Below are 27,925 nucleotides of genomic sequence, written 5' to 3'. Positions count from 1 at the left end.
TTCCGCCTTCGTATGACCTGAGCCACTCAAACTCTCTGAGACTCCTTTGTAAAACAGGATTAATAATATCTGCATTGTGTTACACACAATAATTTAAAAACATTTCGGTGTAAAAGTTGTGTTTTATATAACTGCAAAGTGAATTCTGCCCCTGGGGGGAGGGCAGGACATGTGGTAACCACTTAATTAATACTTATTTATTGGCTGCATATCACATGGTACATCGTATTCATGTTCCTCCACTGTCCACTATAAAAGGAGTTTGTTTTTCACTGCAGTATGGAGATTTCTTTGGTTTGGTTTCCAACAGTCCTTCCCATTTATAGGTTCTATTGTTTAAAGTACAGTTAATCATGAATGAAATTTCACCATGTACTCGGAATTCTCTGCAAACCCAATTCATTTCGTTGGCAAAACTAAAACATGATTTCCAGGTTGGCCAGAGACCCAGCGGATGTAATTTATACCCACAGGGAGCATGCTTACTGTCTGGGCTAGTAAAGATCTGCAAGTATAGGATGAGAAGAGGAACAGAGTCCCCAAGTCCTCACTCCTGCCCCTCTGGACACCCCTTTCTTTGACTTGTTTTTAGCAACTGGGTTTTCTCAGCAATTCAGTCCTACCCCACCCCTTCAGCCCCTACCTGTGTTCATTCACCACGATAATGGCATCCCTGTGCTTGGCCTAGACCTGCTGCTTTCCTTCTTTCCTCCCCAAGTTTTCAACCACTTGAACTTCACTTCTTCATTGTTTTATTTACGGGAGACCAACAGCACCCTTTTTCCTAAGGTGGGGTTCCGACTTTCATCCTCAAAGCTTTGGAAAGATCTGAATGTCCAAACCTAGCTTCCAAATCTGCCCTTTCCTCCAGGCAGAGTGGAGACTTGGTGTGAGCTGCCCCCACAAAACCTGATTTTATTCCTTTGGATCCTGAGCCCTTGTTCCCAGCTTTCTGCACTGGGAGGCAGTATAGCATCATAGTTGCAAGGCAGAGACTCTGGATTCAGTCCGCCAGCATCTGCTACTTGCTAAGCATGTGCAAGTAAGTCATTTATCTTCTCTGCGAATTGGGGATAATAATGCCACCTTGGATAGAGGTTCTAACAAGTCCTTAAACGAAATGGTCCACGTGAACCACTCAGCCTAACACTCAACAGTTCATAAACTATTATTATTACTGTAATTCTTATAAATAGCTCCCAAATATTTAAATATTTAAGCTAAATATTTAAATTAAATTTAAATATCTCTTTTGTAACAAAAGAAAACACATTTTCCCCCTAAAGAAATACAAATGTCTATTGATCAGACTGTGTTAGTGGAAGAATTTAATACTCCATTAATTACAGAAGATAAAATATAATTTATTGTCAACCAAGATCCGTCATGCAGAAAATTACTGACTGAGTAGTTTTCAAAATATCAACTGAGTTCCAGATCTGTGAGAAGGACCTCAAAAGGAATCTGGAGAGACACAGCTCTACTCCGAGACCCATTTGGAGAATGACCGTATGCGAAACACTGATGAGTACCTCAGTCCAGTGATTGGGAAGTTCCTGCAGATTCTACACCGAACAGGGTGAGTGACCATTTCAGTGGCAGATAACCGATAGCAGGTTGGGAGCCACAGGAGGATGGGAGGCTCAGACTGTAACCAAGAGAGGAATTTTTCTTCTTTGATTGTTGGGCTTAACACCTGAAAAACAATGGCTCACTTAGATGTGTTTCCAGCTTGACTTTGGTCTCTAGTATAGATGCAAATGTATTTTCATTTTCTTTTCTGGCTGTTTCTGTCAGCTCTGCCAAAGACGTTTATCACATGAAAAGTCAGAGGCAAGTTTATACCTTTTTTTTTTAATGTTTATTTTATTTATGTTGAGAAAGAGAGAGAGGCAGAGAGAGAGGGGGAGAGAGAGAGAGAATCCCAAGCAGGTTCCTCACTGTCAGCACAGAGCCTGATGCGGGGCTTAATCTCCCAAACCGTGAGATCAGGACCTGAGCCAAGATCAAGAGTCCCCTGCTTAATGAACTGAGCCCCCCAGATGCTCCGAGGCAAGGTTATATCTTGAATTAGGTTGTCTCGGACGCTGTGTGGAGTAGCAATTCTGTAATTTGAACTGGGCAGCAAACTTGTCTGCCCCCAACTCCCGGGGATCTGCCCCCAAGTCCCAGGGACAGTTGCATCATACTCACCCCTTGGAAACAGCTGCGGGTGGCACTTTCCACAGAGCACAGAGCACGACTCTCCCCTACAACAGTTGGGATCTACAAGAGGCAAGAAATCCCCATGTCAGTTGTGAGAAAATAGAGAAGTAGGTGACCACTGAAATCAGCACTTCTGAGTAGAGGTGCTTACAGCCACGGGGTCACAAGTATTTAGTGCCTGAGACTGGTTGAACTGCCTCAGTCCAAGCAGATGAGAAATTTGTGGGTTTTGTGCAATGTCTGCATGAGGACAATGAATGAACAAGTGGGAAAAAGTGGGGCTGAGAGGAAGGAGGAGGGTGAGAAGACAGTCTAGTAATTGGGGCAATCCAGGCACGGCTGTCGCTGTTTCACTTCTTATGATCCCAATCCAATTATTTTCACCCTTCTTTGCCCTCATTTACTTGTGAATCACATATAACAATGATACTGTATTAATATTCAGAGCGGTTTTAAGGAAAACCTTTTAAAACACTTTCATGGCATTTCAACAAACACCAGTTTCTGGGGTAGAGCAGGAATCATTATCCTTGCTTAAAGCAAGGGGCGATTGAGATTTACTGTTTTGCTCAGGGTGAAAAAAAAAAGTGATTTAGCTGCAGAACTGAGATCTCGCTTCAAGACTCCTTACTCTGTTGAGGGGTGCTCACAAAGCTTTGTCCTTCTGACTTCTGTTGTAGGTGTTCCAAGGGGTCTGTCTGCACTGCCTCACTCAATGGTTTCCACCTTTCAATCATGATCACCAAGGGAGTTTAACTAAGGGACTAAGAACCCCTTGTGACTGCCAAGATGGCCAGGGACTTGGTTCTGACATTATCTATATGCACAAATACGTGTACCTGTCACCTCCATTTATGCCCATTTGGTCACAAGTCCTAATTTCGCGTCTGATGTCTTGTACAGCACTGGCTGTCAGGAGGCATCGCCTGCAAGCTCAAAAGTAATTTCAAAGACCCCCCTGCTGAGTCCATCAACTCGAATAAACATTCTTCTAATCAGGAAAGTGGCACTTAGAACCACTTTGCTGACAATTAGCCAGGCAGGAGTCAACAAACATTTTCGTAACAGCGACAAGATGGCTGTACTTTAAATTGATAATAACCCCGTCACCAGCTGAACATAAGTAACTGCTCCCTACGTCATTTGGCCTTTGTCTGAAAAACTGACTCATTGGCCATACTTTGGCCTGTGAGTGTTGAACTAACTGGAAAATTAGTTGGAGGGTGTTCTTGAGCCCTGAGAAAGGGGGTCGACCTCATGTAAATCAAGGGAAGGAGATCAGATGGAGCCGGCTTGCCAGCTCTGTGATTCTGCCATCGGCCAAAAGAAAACTCACTTCGGTAGGAGGCTTTCACCTCCACATTTTGGCTTTAAGTGTGTGCGTGAAAATTGTCTGGATTCATTGTCCATTTGACTAATTTCTTGCAGGTGTGCTATGGAAGATCCCATGTGGCTAGATGGAACACTAGCAGAGGCAGAATGCCACTTGAAATGATAATTAGGATCCTTAGGGGAGGGGTTTGAATCACACAACGGGGCCTGGAATTTTCTATGGGAATCCATCTCTGAGTTCTTAATGGAAGTCAATGGGATGATAATTTGCTATGCAAATTTCCATCTTCCAAAGACTTCTCTCAGGAGCGTACTAAGGCACCGGTGGCAGACAGAGCACTGCTCGAGCTGCCATTTCAGCAGCTCATTGACCTCAGTTGGGCCTGGAACAAGGACAGAGCTTTAGGGTTTGTTGGATACGGTGCTAGCCTGGGGCAAGCTACAGTAGCTAGAAAGTGAACACAAGGATTTCTACGGGAGAAGGAAAATGCCCCTCAGTCCACCTACTTTCGTGACATCCACCTAAGCCCTCCAGTCTTACAAGTCTGCCTGCAGAAATGGATGGACAGACTCTTCCAATCTCCCCGGCTCCCCGTTAGCTCGAGCCCTGAGATGTGAGGGGTGTTGGGCTAGGTGCCTCTGCTATGGCAGATATGCCTAAGGGTCCGTGGGATCCGTGTGCCACGATCACCAATAGCTATGCCTGAAGTTTAACCTTCTAAATTAAAAACAAAATCATTACTCCATTTAAAAAATATGAACCTATTGACTATTACTTGGAATTTCCAGAATAAACTAAATATCCTCATGATCAATATGAACCTAAGATATTAAGACCAAATCAAATCACAGGTAATTTTGGATAGGTTGTTCTAAACCATACTCCCTGTCCTAGAGTTCTAATAATCTTCCTCTTTACCCACCCCCTTCATGACCTTCCCCAGTTCCGAATTCTTGGTCCTGAAGAGTACCAGAATATGCCACCCCAATATGTGCCTCTTTGGCGTATGGATTATTTTGAGCTAAAGGCCATTGAAAACCAGCAGATGCAGGAAAAGCTCTAAAAGCAGGGCACAAGTTTTCCTTTTGTAAAGAAAATGTACATTTATTTATAAAGGAAATTTTCGTCTGCCAAGGGTGTCTCTCTTTCCCTACCAGAAGGAGGAGGGGTCTTAACAACTCTGATCAATGGACAAGGTACTGACTTAAATCCGCACAACAAACCTTACTAAACAATCAGAGTTTTCCTGGTCACCTTCTCATAACTTTCCTTCTCCACCAGGAAGCCCAAAACCCTTTCCCTTTGTTTAGCTTGAGATTATACGTAAGCCTGAATTCTAGTCATCCCTTTGAGTTACTCAGCACTGGGTACTCCCATGTGTGTGCACCGTATACATGTTAATAAATTTCTGTCTGTTCTCCTCTTGTTAATCTGTCTTTTGTCAGTCTAATCTACAGGGCCCCAGCCAGAGAACCTTACAATGGGTAGAAGAAAAGATTATTTTTTTTCCTCCCTTACAGGGAGGAAGGGGACCCAGGAGGGAGACCCAGGAGAAAAATGATAGAAAGCTATTTAATGGCATCATAGTGCAGAAAGCCTAGTTGTGGGGATTTTACAGGGGCTGGAAAAAAAGTAGAGACATTCTTGAAATGGGTAAAAGGTACGCTGGGAGAGCAACCACTTCCACAGAAGACAATCTGGAGTCTGCTTAATCCATTTGTAGAAGTTCTTGCTCAGACACATCATTTATTATTAGTTTAACATTTTTTTTAAAATTTTTTTTTTAACGTTTATTTATTTTTGAGACAGAGAGAAACAGAGCATGAACGGGGGAGGGGCAGAGAGAGAGGGAGACACAGAATCGGAAACAGGCTCCAGGCTCTGAGCCATCAACCCAGAGCCTGATGCGGGGCTTGAACTCACGGACCATGAGATCGTGACCTGGCTGAAGTCGGACGCTTAACCGACTGCGCCACCCAGGCGCCCCTATCAGTTTAACATTTAAGTAACATACTTACTTTAAGGAGGTTCAATTCCCTTACCTAGCAAGGCTAAAAATAGCAGTACATTTGTACATTCTTCAAGCACAGGAAATGATGCAAATGTTAACTATTTAGGACTGAATTTCATTTATACTTTCATTAAACATTTGTCGAAGGCCTTACTACCAGGCACTTTTTAAGCCATCAGAGACGTGAACACGAATGCAATAGAATCCTTCCCCTGGAGAAGCAGCCTAGTGTGGAAGCCACATATCTGGCAATAAATGCAACAAAATTTGACAACAAAGTTATGCACAGGGAGTTAAAGAGCTTTTAGTGAGGAGGTGACTAATAATCTAAATGACTTGAGACATGAACAGTATTCGCCAAGGGAAAAGAGACGCAGGCTGTTGGAGATAAAAGGAACCACACAAGTCAGGCATGGAGAACTTGGTACATGTTGGGCAGGGTAAAGATTTTGATACAAAGGAGTGAAATCAGTGTACAAAAGGTAAGAAAAAATTAAACACTATGGAACAAACAGAAGAAACCACTGGATATCTTTTCAATGGTGATTCTGGAACCTACGGAGACATGCATCATTATATATCATGTGACTAGGTTATTTTACAACTCTGTAGAAAATTAAAGTTAACTTGTGGTAGAAATCAGATTGAAATACAAATAATTCTCATCTATAGACATGCAAATAAATTCCATCCTGATTGGTGACCAACCTCCCCCTCCTCCCCCAAAAGTCAATCTTTCATCCACTTGCAAATTCATTTTAATATTCCTTATCTACCATTTTGTTTGTTCTTGGGCTATTTCTTTTAACTACTTGTAACATCTTGCTGATGCTTTCTTTCAATTAACAAGTTAAATACATTTTTGGACACATGTTCATTTTGTATTCCTATAAAAATCATGATTTTATCTCTTTTTGAAAAGAGAAGGATTGGGTCAAATCATGAAAGCTTTTCTTTTGTTTTTCTATTTCATTTCATTTCATTTTGTTTTGTTTTGTTTTATTTTAAGAGAAAGAGAGGGGAGAGGGGCAGACGGCGGGGGGTGGGGGGGGGAGAGGGAGAGAGAGAGAAAATCTCAAGCAGACTCCATACTCAGCAAGGAGCCTGACATCAAGAGTCGAAATCAAAAGTCAGACACTCAACCAACTGAGCCACCAAGTTGCCCCAGGAAAGCTGTTCATATGATGCTAAGGAATTTAGGCTTTGTTCAATAGACCTGAATGGCCAAGGAGGAATTTTAGGCACGCGGGTGACATTTGCATTTTGGAAAGTCACTGACAGCAAGGTGGAGGCAGAGTTGGAGGGAGGAGAAGCTTGAGTTGGGGAAACCAGTTAGGAAGTGATTATAAAAGATTAGGTCTATGCTCAGATAAGAGCAGTGGCTATAGAGGGGAGGGATTGCATGGAGAACTACATTAACATAGAATTGACACAGTAGAAAACCATATTCCTTAATAACAAAGGTGGCTAATATAACTGGAACACATTTAGAATTCTTAAGTATTGGAGATTTACCTGCTGTAGATCTGTTAGTAGGTTTCTCAAAACCCTTCGAGTCATGCGTGCCCCAGAATCATAACCTCCCCTGTTATTTTCTGCATAGAGCTGAAAAAGAGCTAGACATACAAGGAGAAAAAGAAATCTTTAAATTGAATACTTGCAATACGTCTTTGAAGAATATGTGCCTTGAATTCTAAACAGTTTATTTGTAGGTGTGAAGGGAAACGGAAAGGAAAGGTATATTTCTTGATTATTTGCTTGCTGTTTTGAAGGTTTCCCAAATTAGATAATACGATGACTAATGAAAAGCAATTCACATTTCAACCTCTTGATCATTCAGCACATCGGCGATGAAGACCAGGAGGCTGGAAAATGGCGATGCGAGGAGAATCCCAGTCTTTAAACGAATAATAACCACTTGTGTCCGGATAATTCCCACACGAATAAGGAGCAAGAATAACAAAGTTATGAATAATGAGGACATATAGATGGACACCTTGAAAACTTCCACCGCGCTGAGGACATACCAAACAAGAGCCACGTGGCAGGGAATAGGAATGAGTGAAGGAGACAGTGTGTTGGAGATTCAGAGGTCACTGCACTCGATACACGCAAATTCTTATGTATGTTACCTCTGTATTTCGTAAGAGGGCTGTCCCCGCACAGAGCAATCAGGGCAGCAGCCACAGGTGCCAGCTTGAGCAAGCCCGTTCCCGTGCTGCAGGGCAACAAAACACAGAGACCAGGATGGGAAAGGCAGGGTGATTCTGGGTGACGTGGGTTATAAAAACAATCACTATGAACGGACGCTTCTGACCTTGTGTTCCAAGTTCACATTTTTCATGGTCTGTTTTCCGCTATCTAGATTTTTGACAGAGTAAAACTTGACTTAAAATATTTCATTATTCGTTCATTCATCCATTCATTCATTCATGTGCCCAACAATTATTTATTGGGTGCTTCCTCTGTGCTAAGCACTGTACTAGGCACCAGGGAAACAGGGATCCCCCCTGTCTTCACGGAGCGGGCCGGGTCACGTCCTTAGGATACACATGTCTGGAAACCAAAGATACAAGCACAAAAGGAACACAAAAGGAGCAAGCATTTATATACAAAATCCACCAGTTCACGGGCCCTCACGTAGAGCCTAATTGTTCTTGGCTCACTGGCTCCGCAGTTTCAAACCCGCAGAACAATGTCTCACAGGTAGGAGGATTTCTAGAGGCAGGCGTTGATATTAGAAACGATAGTCGAAAGCATAATGTTTAAGGAATCTGAAATAATGAAAAAAATAGCTTGAAAACATGTTGATATGTTATTTATGCAATAAAAAAAAATAAATAACAAACTGGAAAAGGAAACACTGTTTCCTTTTGTTTAACCATTTTCCAGATGGTTAAACTGTGGTTGCCTCAGAAGGCGGGATTCAGGGTGACTTTTCTTCTTCTTTACTCTTTCCTGTATTTTCCAAATGTTTTATATTTACTATGATTTTTAGAAGTCCATTCTACAGGATGAGGTCAAGACCAAATAAGGTAAACAAAATGAAGTGGGAAAGAAGAACGGTGGACCCCAGAGCCAGGGAAGCACACACATAGCTAGACGCACACACAGACATACACACAGACACACACCATTTACTTGATGGCATGCGTAATAAAGCCTTTGACATGGTCTGAATTGGCTTACAGGTGCAAGGGACTGAGTGTTTGGGTCCCCCCAAAACCTGTATTTCAAACTTCTCGCTTCCAATGTGATGAAATTTGGAGGTGGGACTTTGGGGGGTGATTAGTTCATGAGAGTAGAGCTCTCATGAACCGGATTCGTGCTCTTACAAAAGAGAATTCAGAGAACTCCCTCACTCCTTTCACGACATAAGGACACAGTGAGCAGGTAGTCCTCTGTGAATTAGGAAGCTAGTCCTCACTAAACACTGAACTGGCCGGCGACTTGGCTTTGGACTTCCCAGCCTCCAGAACCATGAGAAACGTTTGTTGTTTAAGCCACCGGTCTACAGTACGTTGGTGTAGCATCCCAAACAGACTAAGACAATAGGTTAGCCACCCACACACAGGTTATTCAACCTTACTGCACCTGAGAAACAAAACAAAACAAAAACTGATCATTGCTTACAAGGAAATGAGCAAACAAATAAGCTACCAGGAACTCAAGAGAAAAGTGTGATTTTTTTTCCATGTATAGGCATACAATCACCCTGGCAAAAGCTGTGTGTGTGTGTCTAGAGTGGAAACGAGTTTGTGTGAAGCAAAAGTAATGTGGATTTGTTTTTTTTCCCTTTTTGCTACCCATGGGTCTTTCGTATTAGTGAAACTGATAAACGTGTGCTTCTTCGTTCCTCTGCTGAATGAATAATACATTTGCCGAAAACAAAGAAGCCTTCTCATGTATCGAACCTTAGACAAACACCAAATGGTCACTGGCCAGTGGTGACTAAACACTGCCCTTGAGGTCACAGTGTGACCTTCACATGCTCACCTGTCATACATCGCTGTGAGAAGGCTCAGAGTGAGTTCTGAAGCTCTGGGATGCACCTGTCCTGGATTTTCCACCCTGACTCTCTGAAACAGCTCCTGAAGAGCCTTAAAGAGGTGTTGCACAGAGAGGGGGCTCTCTCTTGCTTCCCAGAAACTGTGACGTAGGAGGACGTGCTGAATCAGAGAGCTGTCCATCAAGTCCACTGTAGGAAGCAAACGAAAAGTTGTCTTATTTTCCAATGGGAACAAAACCTTCATATAAAGCCTTCAAATAAAGCAAATGTCATCTATCTAGCATTTAATTGAGACTTTTTTAATCGCAGCTCTTTTCTTTTTTTTTTTTTAACGTTTATTTATTTTTGAGACAGAGAGAGACAGAGCATGAACGGGGGAGGGTCAGAGAGAGGGAGACACAGAATCTGAAACAGGCTCCAGGCTCTGAGCTGTCAGCACAGAGCGCGACGCGGGGCTCGAACTCACAGACCCCAAGATCATGACCTGAGCCGGTCGCCCGCTTAACCGACGGAGCCACCCACGTGCCCTGGCAGCTCTTTTCTTCAAAAGGAATTAGATACGACCACTATTTGGATGCATATCTCTTGTGTAGAATTCAGGCCCTATTCTTCTGATAGTAGATTTGATTTTGGAAAAGCGTATCTGTTAGTACAGCATTGTTACCAGATTGTTGCCAGCATAACCTCTAGAATGGTGCTTTATAGAATGAAGTTGAAAGGGGAAAACGTGAGAAATTTGAAAAACAGCCTTCCAGGGAAGTTAGGGCACTGTGCTGAAAAGTGGCGAAAACATTTTTATACTCTTTAGTAAATGAACTGAGTAAATTTACCTTTTGTGTTCAAATATAGTTTTCCGTGTCTGCACCTTTGCTGCAGAAGGAATATTGTGTTAAAATGCAATTGCCTAAGGTAAAAAAAAAAAAACCCGTGATCTTTATAATAAAGAGCAGTTGCTGAATTATGAGACTCTTCAAGTCCCTTCCTTGCCTCGGTAATATTTCTTTTTGTTGATCTCCCTTCCATCGGTATTATTATCTAGGGAAGGCACTTAATAAAGTTGCTTACAAAAAATAATGGTTTATTTCTTATGTTTTTTTTTACCACCTCCTAAAAATTTTACAAGGCAATGAATACAAGGAAGAATGAAACAGAGCTAACCCTATGGTTTCTTGCCGACAGAGGATAACAGACAAAATTAATAAACACCCACTTGCACCATCTGACAGATGATGTCAGTGGCACCCAGAGCTGCTGGCATTGAAAATGCTCCAGTGTGTGAAATGATAAGACCCTGCGCCTTTCTCTACCTCGTAAATCAGCCTCGCAGATAAGGAATCTAGCAAGTACAATAAAAGTTTTTATTTGTTCTCTGATACTGCTTTCAAAGAGAGTCTGCAGAAGTGAGGAGTAGGTTTCAGGATGTGGCTTTAATAAAACCCTGGCTGCAGGTGGTAGAGGGCGCAAACCGTTTTATCGTTGCGCAATCGCAAGACGCATCCCCTTGGCCTGGCATGCGGTACGCAAGGCGTTCTTGTCCCCTGCCACGAGTTCGGTATCACAGCAAAACAGATAACGGTGGTGCGCGTTGGTTCGTCTCAGCACAAGATTTATGCGCAATGCTCTGGGATGCCGTCGTCTGCAGCTCACCGCGTGCTTTATCACTGGTTTGGGGACTTTTTTGTTTTCAGATTATTGTTTGGATATCGCTTCTAGGCAGAACTTTGAAATACTGGTTTTGTGTATTGTTAATATTCCCAGGAGTATTATTTATACTCGGTTTCTAATGCCAGGGGTAATAAAAAGTTCAAAAAGGTACATCCTCAAGTTGTGCTGTTTGTACGTACTCAGGCGTTGATGATGGGGGCTTACACAGACATTCGCTGCTAACTTTCTTTAATGGAGAAGTTCCCCAGGAAAATAGCATAATTGAGTGTAAACTTTCAGTGAGCATATTTTGCCTTTTGTTGATTCCTGGAAGAGTAAATAATACTTACAAGTGAGTTTGTCTGCCTTGCTAAGTAAAAAAAAAAAAACAAAAAAACTGTTTAAAAAGCCGAGAATCTTTCTTCAAAGGACCCTTGTACAGAATGTAGTAGAGAAAATAGAGACAACGAGTTGTACTGGTTGAAGAGATGATCTTTTACGTTTCCCTCACTTGCCTGTACTTCCCTTTCCCACTTCCTTTCCTGCTGTGTTCAATAGCATCCATGTGCACTTTGTGAAAGCATAATTTGAAAACCACTGGTCTCTAGAACTTGTAAGGCAGAAGGTAAACTATGACAAAATTTCTTTTTTTACTTACTAAATTTTTTTAAAAAAATTTATTTATTTTTGAGAGACAGAGAGAGACAGAGTGTGATCAGGGGAAGGGCAGAGAGAGAGGGAGACACAGAACTCGAAGCAGGCTCCAGGCTCCGAGCTGTCAGCACAGAGCCCAGCGCGGGGCTCGAACTCACGGACCGTGAGATCATGATCCAAGCCGAAGTCAGTTGCTTAACCCACTGAGCCACCCATGCAACCCCTAAAAAAATTTCAGCCTTCAGGAGAAATGTCATATGTGTAACACAACTTCATTTAGGTCTAAAATGATACATGTCTTAAATTATTTCCTATGAAGAGATTTTATAATGCAAAATACAGAACTTATTAGAGATGTCGAATCCCTGTTATTTTTCATAGCTAGAGCCCAGTCTAATTCATTTTGGACAATTTTTAATAAATAAACATGTTTACCACATTTTACCTTAGTTTGCCTATGATGACAGTATAAGAAAAGAAAATCATAGCAATTAAGCAGATACAAATTTAATGCAGAAAAAAAAAGCAGTTCTCAGAGAACTCTTGAGATAGTTTTAAAATGTGTGGCCCAAGGATTATTCATCTGAATATACTTTTGCACGTTCAGGGAGAGAGGTACAATTTCAAATGCAAATCTTATGTGGCAGAAGGAATTTAAAATTGTCATGCTTAAATCTACAAGTGGAGATTCCAAACTAACTTATTTTGTAATTTCATTTTGTGTCACTATTGTTATCCTGAAAAGGAAACAAGCAAAAACATGTCCAGAAACCAAGTTAAAAAAAAATTAAAATAAAATCCTCATCCACGAATTATCGTCTCCTGTTGGTGAGGCTACGCGCGTGTGGAACACGCAAGGTGTGCCCCCCTCCACTCCACCTTCTCTGTTACTAATGCGGTGAATGCACAGATCACACCTTCTGGATCCAGCAGTCGCTCACGTGGGGGAGTACTTGTTTTCTCTCGGAATTTCACATCACACATCAGGATCAGATGCTTTCGAGTTTTTAACGAGAGCCTGTACTTACATTGGCACAGAGTTTGCACTGATCGTAATTTGAAGGCTGTTCTATAAATGGAATTCTCAATACTGTTAAGAGCATCTGTAAAGAAAAGATGAAATATCATGAATAAAAAGACCATCTCGTTAGATAAACCCCACATCCAAGAGGGGGATCTGAGAGATCACGTAGCTCTGTTATTTTGCAGGTGAGGAAACAGTCTTAGAGCTCTTTTTCCTACCTGCGAACAACAACAACAACAAAAATGTCCTAGGCTGCAAGTGACCTTAGAGGGTACCCTCTGAGTCCACTAAACATTTTAAATAAAAAGGAACAAATAGTGAAACAAATAGGATAAAAAACTCTGTGTAGAGTATAAACTCAACTTTGTTAATATATTGTAGTCAGATGTACACACATATATTTATAAATGAAAACAACACAGAACTCTCCATCCGTTCATTTGTTCAGCAAATGTTTAGTGCGCTCCTACTGTATGGCCCCAGCACGATTCCAGGCCTCTGAACTATGGCAGTGAACAAAACAGATACAAATCCTTGTCCCGTGGAGCTTAATTTCTAGGAGCGTTTGCCAAATTGTTCATAGAGGATATCTCTGGTTTCTTGAATTCTTAGTACTTACGGTTCTCTTTTTCCCGAAGGGGGTGAGAGGCTCATTCCTGTACAAGAAATTCTGAATACTTCGGATGGGATGTTCAGCATAAGAAGCTTAGAAGTTTTTGTCTGTCTTTAAGGCATGGCTCCTTCCCAAACTTAACTGGATCTGAACTGCCTACCAAGTTACAATGCCCTGGTTTTGGTTGAGAAGATAATGTTTCGTGCCCTGGAGGGTTGTGGGGGGAAAGTTCTAGCTGTTGCACATATGGATACGGAGTGCCAGGCACTATGCTCAACCACTGAGGGGCTTATGGTGCTGAACGAGGTCAGATCCACCCTTCGGGGGTTAGAGCCACCAAAAGCCTCTCCTGGAACGTACACGAATTCAGTGATCGATATACGATCATGAGCGGAAGCCATTTACCTCAGGTAAATGTGCCTTAAAACCTCATTACACAAGCAATCCTATGAACTCTCCACATCTCCCTCCGCCCGCCCCTTTTTTGAACAGATGCAACGATATCAAAGAAGCTACAATTTGTGCTAAATCTTTTGTTATTTAATATTTCCCTATGTTTGGAAAATGTTTTCCGGTTTTCAGATGAGTCCAGTGTTGGAGTATGGAGAAGTCAGAAACCCCTCTGCCCTATAATCTGGAGAAGGAAAACAAATTGAGAGCAGCCGTCACGGTGTGGAAATAGTTTTACAAAAATGTAATGCCCAACATTGTCTTTCCTTCTGGAAACTGGCCAGTTTTTGTGCCCTGGCTCCACTCCGATGCAACAAGCGAATATCGAAAATCAGCAAACTAGGGGCTCTGTGGGTTCCCAGATGCTGTCATGGGTGCAAGAGCGATTCTATAGCTGCCCTACCATCTGGCCCAGTGCACTCCTGTCAGATTGCGTTTTGCAGTGTCCTCTGATGAAGTTATGCAGCATGGCGCGGCAAGCTGTGACAGAATACAGCGTGGCAAATGAATGAGTATCCCAGGTGATTCACTACCAGCTCTGCTTCCTAAAGGCTTTTTTTTTTTTTTGCTTTCCTGCTGGTGGGAGAAAACTCAAGAAAGGAAGAAATCGCTTGACGTCTCAGGCTCAAAGCTATGAAGAGAGTGGTTTTAGATGCTTAAAGAAATAATAATACAAGCTACATATGGTCTTGTTCATGGAAGCAATTTGGGAAACACGTGTTGCTTTAAATGATTCTTATTTTTGCTTAGCCAGATCAATACGTGTCAGCACATCAATATGTCTGCTGAGACAGAATGCAATAACCTATCTTTCAGCTGTGCATCATCTCTAGTGCGATGATCCAGAAAGAGAGATTTTTGGCCGGTGGTCCTCAGGGCTTCCAGCAAGCAGCTTCCGCCTGGGAGCCTGTTAGACACGCGTGTTCTCAGACCCCAGCCCAGACCTACTGAGTCACAAACTCTGGGGGTGGAGCGCGGCACTTTAACAAAGGCTCCAGGTGATTCTGGTGACACTAAACTCGGGAGGCATCCCTTTAGGGAGAGAACGTCGGGCTTTGAACGGGTTATCTACCTCTTCGTATGAAGCTTATTACAATGAGGGCTTCAATTTGGGAACCCCAAAGATGATTTGACTCATCCATATGTCGTTTTAGATAAATCACTTGAGATATGACCGAAGTTTACGTAAAGCAAGTGAAGTTAACACTCTAGATTTCAGGTAGCAGAATAGGGCTGAAACTCGATTCAGCAATAAAAATGTCACAAGCCAGTCCTGGGCCTACCTTGGCATTCAGAAATATTGGTAGAAAGGGGCACTGGTGTCCCCATACCCATTTATCAAATATTTATATAGTGACAGCTGTGAGACCTTTCCCCCAACTTTGGGCCCCCATAATACTGTGAACTTACCCCTGACATTAAAATAGGTACAAGGATGTCATTTTAACAGTAAACAAGAAAATATACAAAAATAAGACAAGCTATATGTGAATAGCAATTTAAAGTGCAATTATATGGAGAACAAATCTTTTGTTAAATTACTTTTGGTGCTTTGGGGACGATAGACTAAACTCTCTTCCATACATGATGAATTTCTGTTTGAAAAAAAAAAAAAAAGAAAGAATATCTTTTCAATCACCCACTAGTTTCTTTTTCAGCCAGATGCCAAACGTCTACTGTTCTGTAACTCAGAGGTCTGAAAATACAGCATCTGTGCCTAATTTTTTTTTTACAGACTGTGCTCAGAACCTCGACAATAGTACTCACCTTGTTTATCTGGATCCATTTCAGGAATTTCTTAGAATGGCAGTTGGTAAGAGGGCCCCTGGAACTGGAAATAAATCCATATTTTAAGCAGAAAGGTTTTGCAGTGGAAGGGGAAAGGGGGGGGGAACAAAAAGACCGCTAAGCAAAGCCATTTCCCCTGTGAAGCAATGAATAAAAGGTGTTCAGAGAGCCTGTGTACTCTCCTTGGGGAATAAAAATAAGGAATATAGGGATAGAGGCTTCTTATACTGGCCATGCCTGTAGGGATTTGGAGCTGTACCTCAGAAATTGAGAACAGCTTCTGAGACTAATATGTGAATACTTAGAACTTTTGAGGCATTATAATTTTAGCAGGAGACTAGATTCTCATTTCAAGAAAATGCAAATTTACTTGAATTTTTAAGGACAAAATTTGAAGATCTCAATGCTTAAGCTTCTAGCAGTTCTATACTAAATAATCGATGTATTAAATTTCTGACAAATACTATCCATTTGAACACCTTATCGCAAATATGCATATATGAGTATTGAACACAGAATTCAATTGATGTTTTATTTTAAAGAGAGTAGTCAATTAGCTACCTGCTGTTTCATGTTGCAACTATTGTTCAGACTACATATAAATATAAATATATATATACATACATATATATATATATATCTTTGAACTTACAACAAAAAGAATAGGTTAATGGATTATGCTCTAAGAAACCTTACACAGTTCTAAGAAAAAAACCCATTAAAAAAAATTTTTTTTTAACGTTTATTTATTTTTGAGACAGAGAGAGACAGAGCATGAACGGGGGAGGGTCAGAGAGAGGGAGACACAGAATCTGAAACAGGCTCCAGGCTCTGAGCTGTCAGCACAGAGCCCGACGCGGGGCTCGAACTTACGGACCGCGAGATCATGACCTGAGCCGAAGCCGGCCGCCTAACCGACTGAGCCACCCAGGTGCCCCAAAAACCCATTTTTTAACATAAGCAGTTGAGAACTGTTTTTTAAAGTTACATGACAATTGGGGTGCCTGGGTGGCTCAGTTGGTTGAGCGTCCCACTTTGGCTCAGGTCATGATCTCCCGGTTCGTGGGTTTGAGCCCCGTGTTGGATCTGTGCTGATGGCTCAGAGCCTGGAGCCTGGAGCCTGCTTTGGATTCTGTGTCTCCCTCTCTCTCTCTGACCCTCCCCCACTTACATACGCTCTGTCTCTGTCTCAAAAATAAATAAACATAAAAAAGAATTTAAAGTTGCATGACAATTAAATTTAAATAGCACTTTCCTCCTCTTCTAATGAATGAGTTATTTAATGGCACGGTTTTGCAAACAAAAATTGATTGCATAAGTTATTTAAAAATGACAGCGATAGTGATCATCCCTGACTTGCCCCAAACTAGGAAATTTCCAAATATATTCAAGTAAGATTTGTTTTGAAAAGTTCTAGCAAGGGCAATCAGATTAGACCTCCTTGGGGGCATACAACTGCTCCCTTGAGCTCTTCCTAAAGCCCCCAGGTAGGTGAGAAGGGTTCAGCCTCCTGTACCATCAACAGTACAGCTGGAGATGAAATTGATCCACCTTCCCGTCAGCTCCTTACCTTTCGGACTTTATGGAAGAAGCAGTTTAGCAAACAGTCCGTATAGGACTGTTTCAAAACTCGGCAGTTTTGAAAGAGGGACAAGCTGAGTCATAACAGATTTCCAGACGTGGCATTCCTATGGAGAGCTGATGTCTTGTTCTGACTGCGCAGCAATTGCCCGTAAAACAATGACATTGAGGTTGCACCCTTTTTAAGGCCTCACAAAAGTGCATTCATTAGTAATAAAGATCTTGAATAATTTAAGGCTACTCCTACGTCTCTGTTTCAATGGCTATTTCTGCGTTACTTTCATGTGTAGGAGAGGCAAGTAAAGCGTCTTCTGGGTGCTATGGAGAGCAGGGGTTGTCGTAGAGATTATGAACCGGTAAAAAAGCCTCCACATCCCAGCTAATGGCCACCTTACTGGCCATCCCAGATAAGAGTGACCTGGGAATGAAATCTAATTCATTTGATTAACTCTTTTATAAATTCAGAGGTATTGCTACACAGTTTAAAAGTCACCAAATATAACGCAGGTCTTCAAAATGGGAATGATTTGTCACAAGTACACATTTCCTCTGAAGTTTTGAGTAGCACCTGAAAATGTCTTTACTTTTTAAGAAATTCAGATGAAAAACCTGTTGGAATCCTAATACGGTTTTATAAATTTTTAAAAAATGACGTCTCAGGAACCAAATGTATTAGAACTTTACTAATGTTTTCAGACTGCCAGGGAAGTAAAGAGCTGATTTTAACATGCCTTTCAAAAGGGTTAGAACCCAAAGCGTGGGTATATTACTTTATGAGTATATTACTTCTCTGCCCTGAAGAGCCAGAATGTCTGGGAGTCCATGGTCCCAACCGAGGCACTTAAAACAATTATGACAAGTGGTCATGAATCCACTCCAGAATATCTCATTGTAAAAATCAGTTTTCAAAAGTGTGATATCCAAGGATAGTCAATGTATTCCTGTCTTTTTGAAAAGTATTAGTGTCACACTATTGGTTTCTTAAACTCAAACTTGGGACGTTTTAAAGAATGAAAAATGGGGGCGCCTGGGTGGCTCAGTTGGTTAAGCCTCCAACTTTGGCTCAGGTCATAATCTCACCATTTGGTTCAGGAGTATGAGCCCCGCCTCGGGCTCTGCACTGTCAGAGATTCTCTGTCTCCCTCTCTCTCTCCCCCTCCCTCACTCATGCTCTCTCCCTCCTTCTCTCTCTCTCTCCCTCAAAAATAAATGAACATTAAAAAAAAAGAATAAAATTGACTCTGTGTTTAAAAAAATAAAGAATGAAAAACTGATTAACAATGGGGCTCACGTGGATCAAGAGGAGGGAAAAAATCAACCCGCCATTTGCCTTTTCATAGATAAATTACATTGATTTTTCTGGGAACAGATAAGACAATGTGGGAAGAGAGTAAGTTTCTCTCATGTGAAATCTCTGTCTTTTGCGTGTTGTAGACTCAAAGTTGAAATCGTACTTACGAGGTTCATGTTCCACTATATCTGGATCGAGGAATATAGTATCAGAGGTATTGGTGATAGAGGGATGTTTTACTAAACGCTGCACTGTTGAGATCTGAGCAGCCCTCTGGTGTTGATTAATTATGTGGCTCAAGAATCGTAGCGCCACCACCACCAACAACAAAATGTCCAAAGTTCCAGTCAAAATGACATCATTGAACAGACAAGTATTTAAGTACATACAAATGAACCACGGTTTGTCGGAAAGTAACGTAAGCACGTGAGCATGAGCAACTGATAGTCTGAGCTGCAAGGCTGGCTGGTTTGGGACGGGCTGAGGGCTCCCAGGACTGTTTTGGTTTCACTTACTTCTGGAAAGGTTTAGTTAACTGTTGCACCTCCCGGTTCAGGCTCAGGTAGACTTGGTCACAGTAAGATTTTTTTCTTTTTCATAGGATGTTTTGGGTTATAAATCAAAGCCAGTTACTATGATTGTACTACACCATAGATCCTCAGTGAGGGGGCATTTTTCGCTGGCATATGACAGTAGGTCCCGTAAACCGTAATGTATAATTGATATTCTTTGCCTCCTGAAACAGAGCAGCGCCACCCTGAGGAAGCAGGGAGGCAGAGGGTTCAAACTTCCCGCACAATCCCAGCATGCCCTGGTTTGGACATAGCAGGCTGCACACCAACCAGAGACTGGGTGACCATTGCTTATTGCGCACGGGGACTGATTTTTGAGGCAGCCAGTGTTCTGTTCACCCTCTATCTGACAGCTTTTTGCACATACATGCGAAGACTCTAACTCCCAAGAGAGAAAGAAGGGGCGTGACACCTTGCACCCTAACATGTGTACATAGTCCCTTACGTAAATCACAGGATGGCTTTGTACACATATCTACATACGCATGAACAACTTCAAGGAAAAATTGTTACGAAAATCGACTCAGATTAGAATGGAGAAAAGGGAACACTTTGTGTGCCGTTGGTAGGGATGTAAATTGGTACTGCCATTACGGAAAACAATACGGAGATCTCTCAAAAACATTAAAAATAGATCTGCCGTATGGTCCGGCAATCCTACTTCTGGGTATATACCCAGAGGAAATAAAATCAGTATCTCAAAGAGATACCTGCACTCATGTGTTCATTGAAGCATTACTCACAGTCACCAAGATATAGAAACAACCTAAGTGTTGATTAGTGGATGAATGAGTAAAGACTTTGTGGTATGTATATACAATAGAGTTTTATTCAGCCTTCAAAAAGAAGGAAATCCTGCCCTTTGCGACGAGAAGGATGTACTTGGAGGATATTTTGCTAAGTGAGGTAAGCCAGGCACAAAGACAAATACCACCCAATCTCACTTACCTGTGGGCTTTTTTGAAAAACAAGAAGAAAAGTTGACCTCATAGTTACAGAGAGTAGAATGGTGTTTTCCAGAGATGGCTGGGGGTGGGTAGAAGGGGAGACACTGATCACAGGCTGCAAACTCATCCTTTAGGCTTCGCTGAGGTCTTTCACACCCCCCCCCCCCCCATCTCAACTGGCTTCAATACGTCACTCTACTTGATTCATAGCTTATAAGCAAGCACAAACTGTGGTCATCTTGGTTTTTTATATTAACTGGTTAACTGGCTTATTATTTTTCTTCTCTAATAGAAAGCAAGCTCCTCAAAGGCGGGAACAAGAGCCCTTTTCTCTTGTCTGTCCCTATGTGACATTATGATTTATAATAAGTAATATACATGTGGTCTTTGTCTTCCTGGCATATAGAGCTGTTAAAACCCTTGCGATTTCCTAAGGGATGAGAGGGTTAACATACCTTTTGTTATGCAAACAAGGCGATTATTGGCCCCTTCTAAAAGAGGGGACTGGTTGCCAGGGGAACCAAATTTTAAGTCTTTACCCCTGGTTTGGTGGGGGGGGGGGGGGGGGGAGGAGCTAGAGATGGAATTAATCACCAATGGCCAGTGATTTAATCACTCATTCCTATGCAACGAAGCCTCCAGAAAATCCCAACATGGTGGGGTTCGGAGAGCTCATGGATTGGTGAACACGTGGAGATCTGGGATGAGTGGTGCACTGGACAGAGTGCAGAAGCTTGGTGCCCTTTCCCCATACCCTGCCCTATGCACCCCTTCCATCTGGCTCCTGAGTTACATATCCTTTTGTAATAAACTGGTAATCTGGTAGGTAAAATGTTTCTCTGAATTCTGTGAGCCCCTCTAGCAAATTAATTGAACCCAGGGAGAGGGTTGTTGTGACCTCTGATCTGTAAGCTGGTTGGTCAGAAGCACAGGTGACAACTTGATTGGTACCTAAGTGGGGTGGTGGCGGGGGGGGGGGCGGGGGGGGCAGTCTTATAAGACAGCTCTTCACCTGTGAGATCTGATCTTATCTCCAGGTAGATAGTGTCAGAATTGAGCTAAATTGTAGAACACCCAGCTGGAGTAGGAGTCTTGCTTTGTGCTGAGGAAACCCCACAGCTCAGAACTGGGAGCAGAATTATGCTTTGTGTCCTCAGTGCTTGCTTCCCACACTGCGTCACCTATCATAAGCACTCAAGAAAAAATAAATCAAGAGAGACTGGCACCAAGCAGAAAGAGGGCACCCTGCCCATCTCAACCAGCCTGTATCGTATATGGCTTTCTTATGGAGATGAAAGTTAGAGTTTCAGGCCATCCGATTTCCAAAACATCTGAATCCTTTTCCTTGTTCTGACTAAGCCTTCGGATCGTTACCTTGCCTCCATCTAGCTTGCAAAGGAAGCGAACTCACTGTCAGAGCTACGGACATCTGGTATCCTTGGTAGTTCTATTTTGACTCTAAGATTTATAAAGTGGCATTCTTGTCCCATCATCAGTCTTGTTCTCGCTTATGTGAAGGTCACTACTGGTGCCTGCAAACTATACCTCTAACCCTGCAAAGATGAAGCATAGGCTTTGGTGGTGGATTCTACCGAGGTAATGTCACCCTTGTAGTAAGTAACCTTCCCACCTCCTTGGACACTCGCTGGTTTCCTTTTCTTTCATACTTCAAAAAATTAATAACGAATATTGTCAGAATTTAGAAGACAGGGATCAAAAACATCCTGGGGGGCGGGGAGGGAAGGGAAAAAAACCATCCAAAAGGTATCCTCCAACAACACAGCATCAGCAGGTAAGACTACAGGGGTTTCTCCATAGATCATGCATTCAATATGACAATATCCACTTCACAGTGTAAACAGGTGCTAAATTGTATTTTAGCATATGGTGTAAAATTGTATTCAATTTACAATTCCAGTAGGAAAGGCACAATGTGGCAAAAAAATTTTTGGGGGGGGATCGTAAGAAAGTGCAATAATGAAGACAAACTTTTGATAACAGTCTTGATCTACTTTGCCACATAGGAGACTTCTCCACTCAGAAATTAAGGTCTTTCTTTCTTCTCTCTTGTTCATCCACTAGAGCAATGTGTCCTCATTTGCTGCATATTACATATACGCAAAGGGGGGAGTTTAAAACAAAGACCCGTAAAGATATCTTAAATGTCCAGTCACTCCCACCGCTGGCGGTGGTTGAAGACTTGAGCGGTCATAAAATAGGAAAATAGAAATGATGGCTACAAAAATAAAAATAAACGAGGCAGACCAATGAAAGCTTTCACACCCATGACTTACCTGTTCCAACTTCGTAGCCTTCATGAAATACTCAAAATAATCTTCATAATTACTTGGCTTAAGTCGTACCAAGGACATTTTCATACAAATTAGTCTGTGGACCTATAAGAAACATGCCTTCCCATGAGTTTCTTCAAGAATGAAAACCCAGTTTTTCAACAGGGTAGGCACACGGGAACCAAATTAAGTCAGCTGAGGGTCCTCTCCTGGTGGCTCAGGAAGGAGGCATCTGGAAACCATAGGAAGTATGTTTGGGGCTCCAACTGAACTGTATTTCGATAAAGCAGCAACACACACTGACTCCCTAAGGACTAAAATCAGGCCAGGGGCATTTGGGTGGCTCAGTCGGTGAAGCATCCGACTCTTGGTTTCAGCTCAGGTCATGGTCTCATGGTTTGTGAGTTCAAGCCCCACATCGGGCTCCACGCTGACAGTGCAGAGCCTGCTTGGGATTCTCTCTCTCCCTCTCTCTCTCTGCCCGCTCACGCTGTCTCTCTCTGTCTCTCTCAAAAATAAATAAACTTAGAAAAACTTTAAATCATCCTATTTAAGTTTCCAAGGTTGAAGGAATTTTGAAATTCTACCACCTTAGTTAAAAAAAAAAAAAAGATGGGTGCAGTGTTGGGGGTTATACAAAAAAAGACTCTAAAGATGACCCATCTTGTCCATGGATGCGCATATAGTCAGTTACCAGGGAAGTATATAGTACCCCCATCCCCAGCCCCCAATTAGGCTAACAGTTGTCTTTTCCGTTGTGGGTCAGTAAGTTCCAGCTTGAAATAAGGGAACAGTCTTTGGAAACAGTTACTCTAGGTTGTACAAAGGTTTTTATGCATACAGTTTGTTAAAAGTAACAAAGCTACTTTGCAAGACCTGCTTCTTTCCAAAAAAAAAAAAAAAAAAAAAATCTAGTCTGTTTTTGTTGTGGTTTGTATTTTTTCATTTTGGGGTGTTATTTTTTGTATGTTTTTCAATATTTGTCCAATTTTTTTATTTTTTCAATTTTATTTTATTTTATTTTATTTTATTTTATTTTATTTATTTTTTTTTGCCAAGCAACATAACATTTGATTGTAAGCCTTGCCTGAGGCTGTGATGGCAACTGTAAAAACATCATTTGCACATCAGTAAGAAAACACACAGGAAGGGGTGGGTTCTTTTAAAAAGGAAAAATAAAAAGGAAAAGGAAGTACAGTTCTAGCCGGGTCATTTCTCCCGGCCCTTCTGCTTCAACAAGGGTTCTCCTAGAGCATAGAGGCCTGCAATCCTGTTTTCTTCCGAAAGTGAGGGAACTGGGGTTTAGGAAGGCTGTCCGCAGCTCCCGGGGTTTCCACTTGGACGCTGATAGCCGACTGGGAGCCAGCCACCCATCGTGGAGACATTGGTGTTGTCCCCAAGGCAGCAAGCCCCATTGTGGGCCGGGATGCCACCACTCCGGATCACAGAGATTTCATTGGTCGTCACGGCCAGACCTCTCCCGAGCACGGTGCTGTACTGGCTCCAGACGACAGGGCCCACGTTCCATGCGGGGGCCAGGGTTTCCTTGGGAAACCCCTCGGGGACTCTCTTCTCATCTGTTCCTAACAGAGGCCGGGTGTCCTGGATGGCCAGCCTCCTTCCCCCTCCCCCCCCCCGGGCGTGCCGAGCTGCTGTTGGCCCCATGCGTCCTATGTGCACCTTCAGGTTGCCTCTGATGGTACAAGATCGCCCGCGAATGTTCCACACGAAAGGCTTCTCCCCGGTGTGCGTCCGCTCGTGAACCTGAAGAGTGCTCGCCGAGAAGGTCTTCCCGCGCTGTGAACGGCCTGTCACCAGGGCCTGCCCGGCTAACGAAGGTGTGATGCGTGGGGACGCGGTCGCGGGTCCAACACGGGCACCAGGAACTTCAACTGTGACCGAGTTGGCTGGGCTCGGGTAAACGTGGAGGCGGACTGCCCCGACATTTGTGCCTGAGGAGGACGGGCCGGTCTTTGGGTTGGACCTCCGCCGGGGACACGTTCGATGGCTTCCCCTTCCCTTTCTTGGACGGGGCCACGCCACAGTGGAGAAAGGGCTCTGGAAGAGCGCAGAGCCCGGGGCCCGCCCCAACATATTTGGGACTTGATAGTTTCTTTTTTTTTTTTTTTTTTAATTTTTTTTTCAACGTTTATTTATTTTTGGGACAGAGAGAGACAGAGCATGAACGGGGGAGGGGCAGAGAGAGAGGGAGACACAGAATCGGAAACAGGCTCCAGGCTCTGAGCCATCAGCCCAGAGCCTGACGCGGGGCTCGAACTCACGGACCGCGAGATCGTGACCTGGCTGAAGTCAGACGCTTGACCGACTGTGCCACCCAGGCGCCCCAAGGACTTGATAGTTTCTTGGCTGATTAGCCATTTGACTGGAAATATTAAGCAGCATAGATGAACCTGAGGTTTGGAAGCAATGACACCCTGCTGATACAGTCTTGGGAATTACTCACATATAGATGGCTTGTAAAGTCATGGGACTGGTTAGGATCACTAATAGATGAGTGTAGGTAGAGACAACAACCAAGGGCAGGTCCTCAGAGTCTCTCCAACCTTGTGAAGGGATAAGAGGAAGAGTCAGCAAAGGATACTGAGGAAAAAGTGAGGCGCTTCATGGAGATTACATAGGAAGAAAGCCAAGAGAGAGTCATGCCCTGCAGGCAAGTGAAAGGTACAAGAGAGAGGTAAATTATCAACCATGTCAGATACCGCTGATAGGTCAAGTCAGCACCGGGACTGAGAGCTCACAATGGGTAGTTGTTGGGCACCGAGGATGAAAACTTGCCTGGTAGCATTACTTGAGTGTGACCGTTGCATGTTGTTCTTGAGCAAGACACATTCCAGTTTGTGGCCACTGTCCCGGGGATAGGTAGCACACCTGTGAGAAGGGAGGAGACTGCGTGCATTCTGCAAAAACCTTGCTTATGGACCCTCTGTACAGAAATCACTCTTCTTTGTACCAGTGAAGGGAGAAAGTGGTGGTCAGATGTGTCCGTGGGCTCATAGTTTCTGCCCGGAGGAAATTAATGTGAAGGATGCAGCAAGCACTTACTCCTGGGAGGGTTACTGGTTTAGCTTCCAGTAGCTCAGCCATAAGCCTGAATAACGTTTCTGTGTCCTCTGCAGAATGAGTGAACGTTCGGCTCTGGGCCAAGGCAATTTTAGAGTTAAAAATGTTTGTGTTAAGGCCAGCAAAGGAGCAAATGACAGTTATGTGGGATGTTATCCCCCAATTGAACCTGGTAGGGAGTACAGAGGGAGGAAAAAGGCTCTTTAACCTCTTTCTAGGTGTTGAAGTCCCACAATTTTTTTCTCTCTGAGATAAAAAGAAAGAAAGAAGGATTTGGTCAAGAGAGGGAAGGCCACCCACTGTGTGAGACCCAAAGAGGCTTCAATGAGGTCAGGTTTGGGGACACTCCAGGCAGGGCAAATGGTATAAGTAAAAGCAGGCAGGCCAGAAACCTAAGGCTCACAGGATCGTGGCGGACCAGTTTGGAGAGCATCAAGGAGACCTAAAACAATTTACTGGTGAGTATGGAGAGGAATCCTGTGGTCAGAAAATGAAATTCAGACTCAACTGTCTGGGGTGTAGGTGAGTGGAGGGAACTGGGGATATGGCTGACTTAGGATGTGACTGCCTGTAGGCTAGGCAGTGTCCGTCCAAGTGTGCTTCCCCAGATCAGCAGCATCACCTGAGAATTTGCTAAAAATGCAAATTCTTAGGCTCTACCTGAGACCTACTGAATCAGAGACTCTGGAGGTAAAGCCCAGCAATCTGTTTAAAAAGATGATTATGATACATGCTAATGTTGGAAAACACAGGTCTAGGACCAAACGAGGCATTTACTAACTGGGATTAGGAAGAATATTACAAATATAGGAGTCAATAAAGGTTTTGAGCTTGGCTGAGTGGGAGAAGTCAGTTGTTTAAATTATATAAATCCATTTCTTATTCGTTCCTCTGAGACAAATAATAAATTGAAAGATATTTCTCTATCAGGTTACATAGCTGTTGGCCGTAAGTGTATATGGTCATATATATATGTATATATTCATTGGCTAACAACTAACAGGGGCCTAAGCCATAAAGTTGTTCATTGTTCATTTGACAGAAATTCTGAAGTTGGCCCAGAGTTGGTTCAGAGGCTCTTTTAATTCATCAAGGTCTCAGTCCCAGGTGCCAGGCTTTTTCTCTTTCCACGCAACCACCTTCCTGGTGGCACCATACTGGTGATGTGTCTCCTCATGGCCACAAAATGGCTGCCCAAGCTGCAAGCATTCTATCCTGGTAGAAGAGCAAATTTTTAAGCAGGAAGGAAGTAGGTGGAAGCCCAAGTGCTTTCTTTCCATATGCCGTTTATTCATCTCCAACCCTGTCTGCCTCCCACACACCTCCAGAAGACTTCTTATGTGTCAATGCACAAAACTGGATCCCATGCCTGCCCCCGGACCAATCACCAGGACATGAGAGTAGATGACATCTAGCAAGATGCATCCCTAGGGTTGGGCCTTTGTACATCCCAATTAAATTGGAGTTCTGTTAGTCAAGGTAATGGGGACAGGGCTGTAGGGGGAGCAAGTAACAGTGCTTGCTGTAGTTATAAGAACATATACACTTAACCTATATTTCTGGGACCAATAATTATTTTATTCACATAATGCCTCTGTTCGAGTAATATTCTAAATTTTCTACTGAATATTTCTCCCACATGACTTTATCAGGACAGTTGTGATAACATAGAGAAATCATTTTTATAACCTCCTATTAAAGTTACTTCTAAGGGGAAAACCAGACTTGAGATTTCCCAAGTTGGTCGACCATACCTATCAGGCTACTGTGACAGCTAGTGCCTTAGCTGAAACAAAACAAAACTCTCTGAGAGATGTTTTCGGAATGGTCCCGGCATTATTGTCAAACAAATAGCAAACGCCAATATTTTCCTTCTGGTGTAATTCCATATCTTCTATCAATCTGGGACAAATGTGTGATACTATGTGTAATGATTAATATCACTTTGGTCTGTGCTCCGATGGGAGCCTATCCTAGAATATCCTGGTCATCCTATAGTGTTTCAAACATATAATAGCTTATGTTCATGCTAGAAAGAATAGCCTGCTGGGGATGGGACTGGATGTGTCCTACAGCATCTCTAAAAGGAGAAACTCTGCCCTGTCTCTCTATAGCCCCTTGTAGATGGCCACCTATTAGAGCAGCAGCTGGTCAGGGCTTCACCCACTGGAAAGCCTATCACTAAGGGGCAGGACCACTGCCTTGAAAGGTGATGGATCTTCATGGTTATATTCTCTATTCCAAGTTTTCTGGCTGGTTCCTGTTGATAAGTGACTAGCATACCTGATTCAAGGAGAATGGAATAGGAAGCCTTACTTAGGTTTCTTGGTCTGAGCCACATTTTCCAAACTAGTGTGGTTTTCCCATAAAGAAGCCCTGTATATCGAGGAATAGCCGCCACATACCGGCCTCGTGATGCGTAGAGCACCAC

General features: G+C 42.9%; 1 protein-coding gene across 1 annotated transcript in view; it reads right to left on the bottom strand.

The window, feature by feature from the left end:
* The window catches only part of DYTN (dystrotelin), a 51,609-nt gene extending 35,880 nt beyond the window's left edge, over positions 1 to 15,729 (bottom strand). Inside the window, exons 1-7 of the mRNA XM_047868742.1 lie at positions 15,711 to 15,729; positions 12,885 to 12,959; positions 9,546 to 9,747; positions 7,682 to 7,767; positions 7,065 to 7,165; positions 2,194 to 2,265; positions 1,533 to 1,696 (exon numbers count right to left, since the gene is read on the bottom strand). Coding sequence (XP_047724698.1) covers positions 1,533 to 1,696; positions 2,194 to 2,265; positions 7,065 to 7,165; positions 7,682 to 7,767; positions 9,546 to 9,747; positions 12,885 to 12,959; positions 15,711 to 15,729 — 719 coding nt within the window. The remainder of the gene's footprint in view (positions 1 to 1,532; positions 1,697 to 2,193; positions 2,266 to 7,064; positions 7,166 to 7,681; positions 7,768 to 9,545; positions 9,748 to 12,884; positions 12,960 to 15,710) is intronic.
* Positions 15,730 to 27,925: the final 12,196 nt, after the last annotated feature.

Source organism: Prionailurus viverrinus, chromosome C1 (assembly GCF_022837055.1).
Source record: "Prionailurus viverrinus isolate Anna chromosome C1, UM_Priviv_1.0, whole genome shotgun sequence".
NCBI lineage: Eukaryota > Metazoa > Chordata > Mammalia > Carnivora > Felidae > Prionailurus > Prionailurus viverrinus.
Note: the sequence above shows the minus strand (reverse complement) of the source record. Positions and strands in the feature narration are given on the sequence as shown.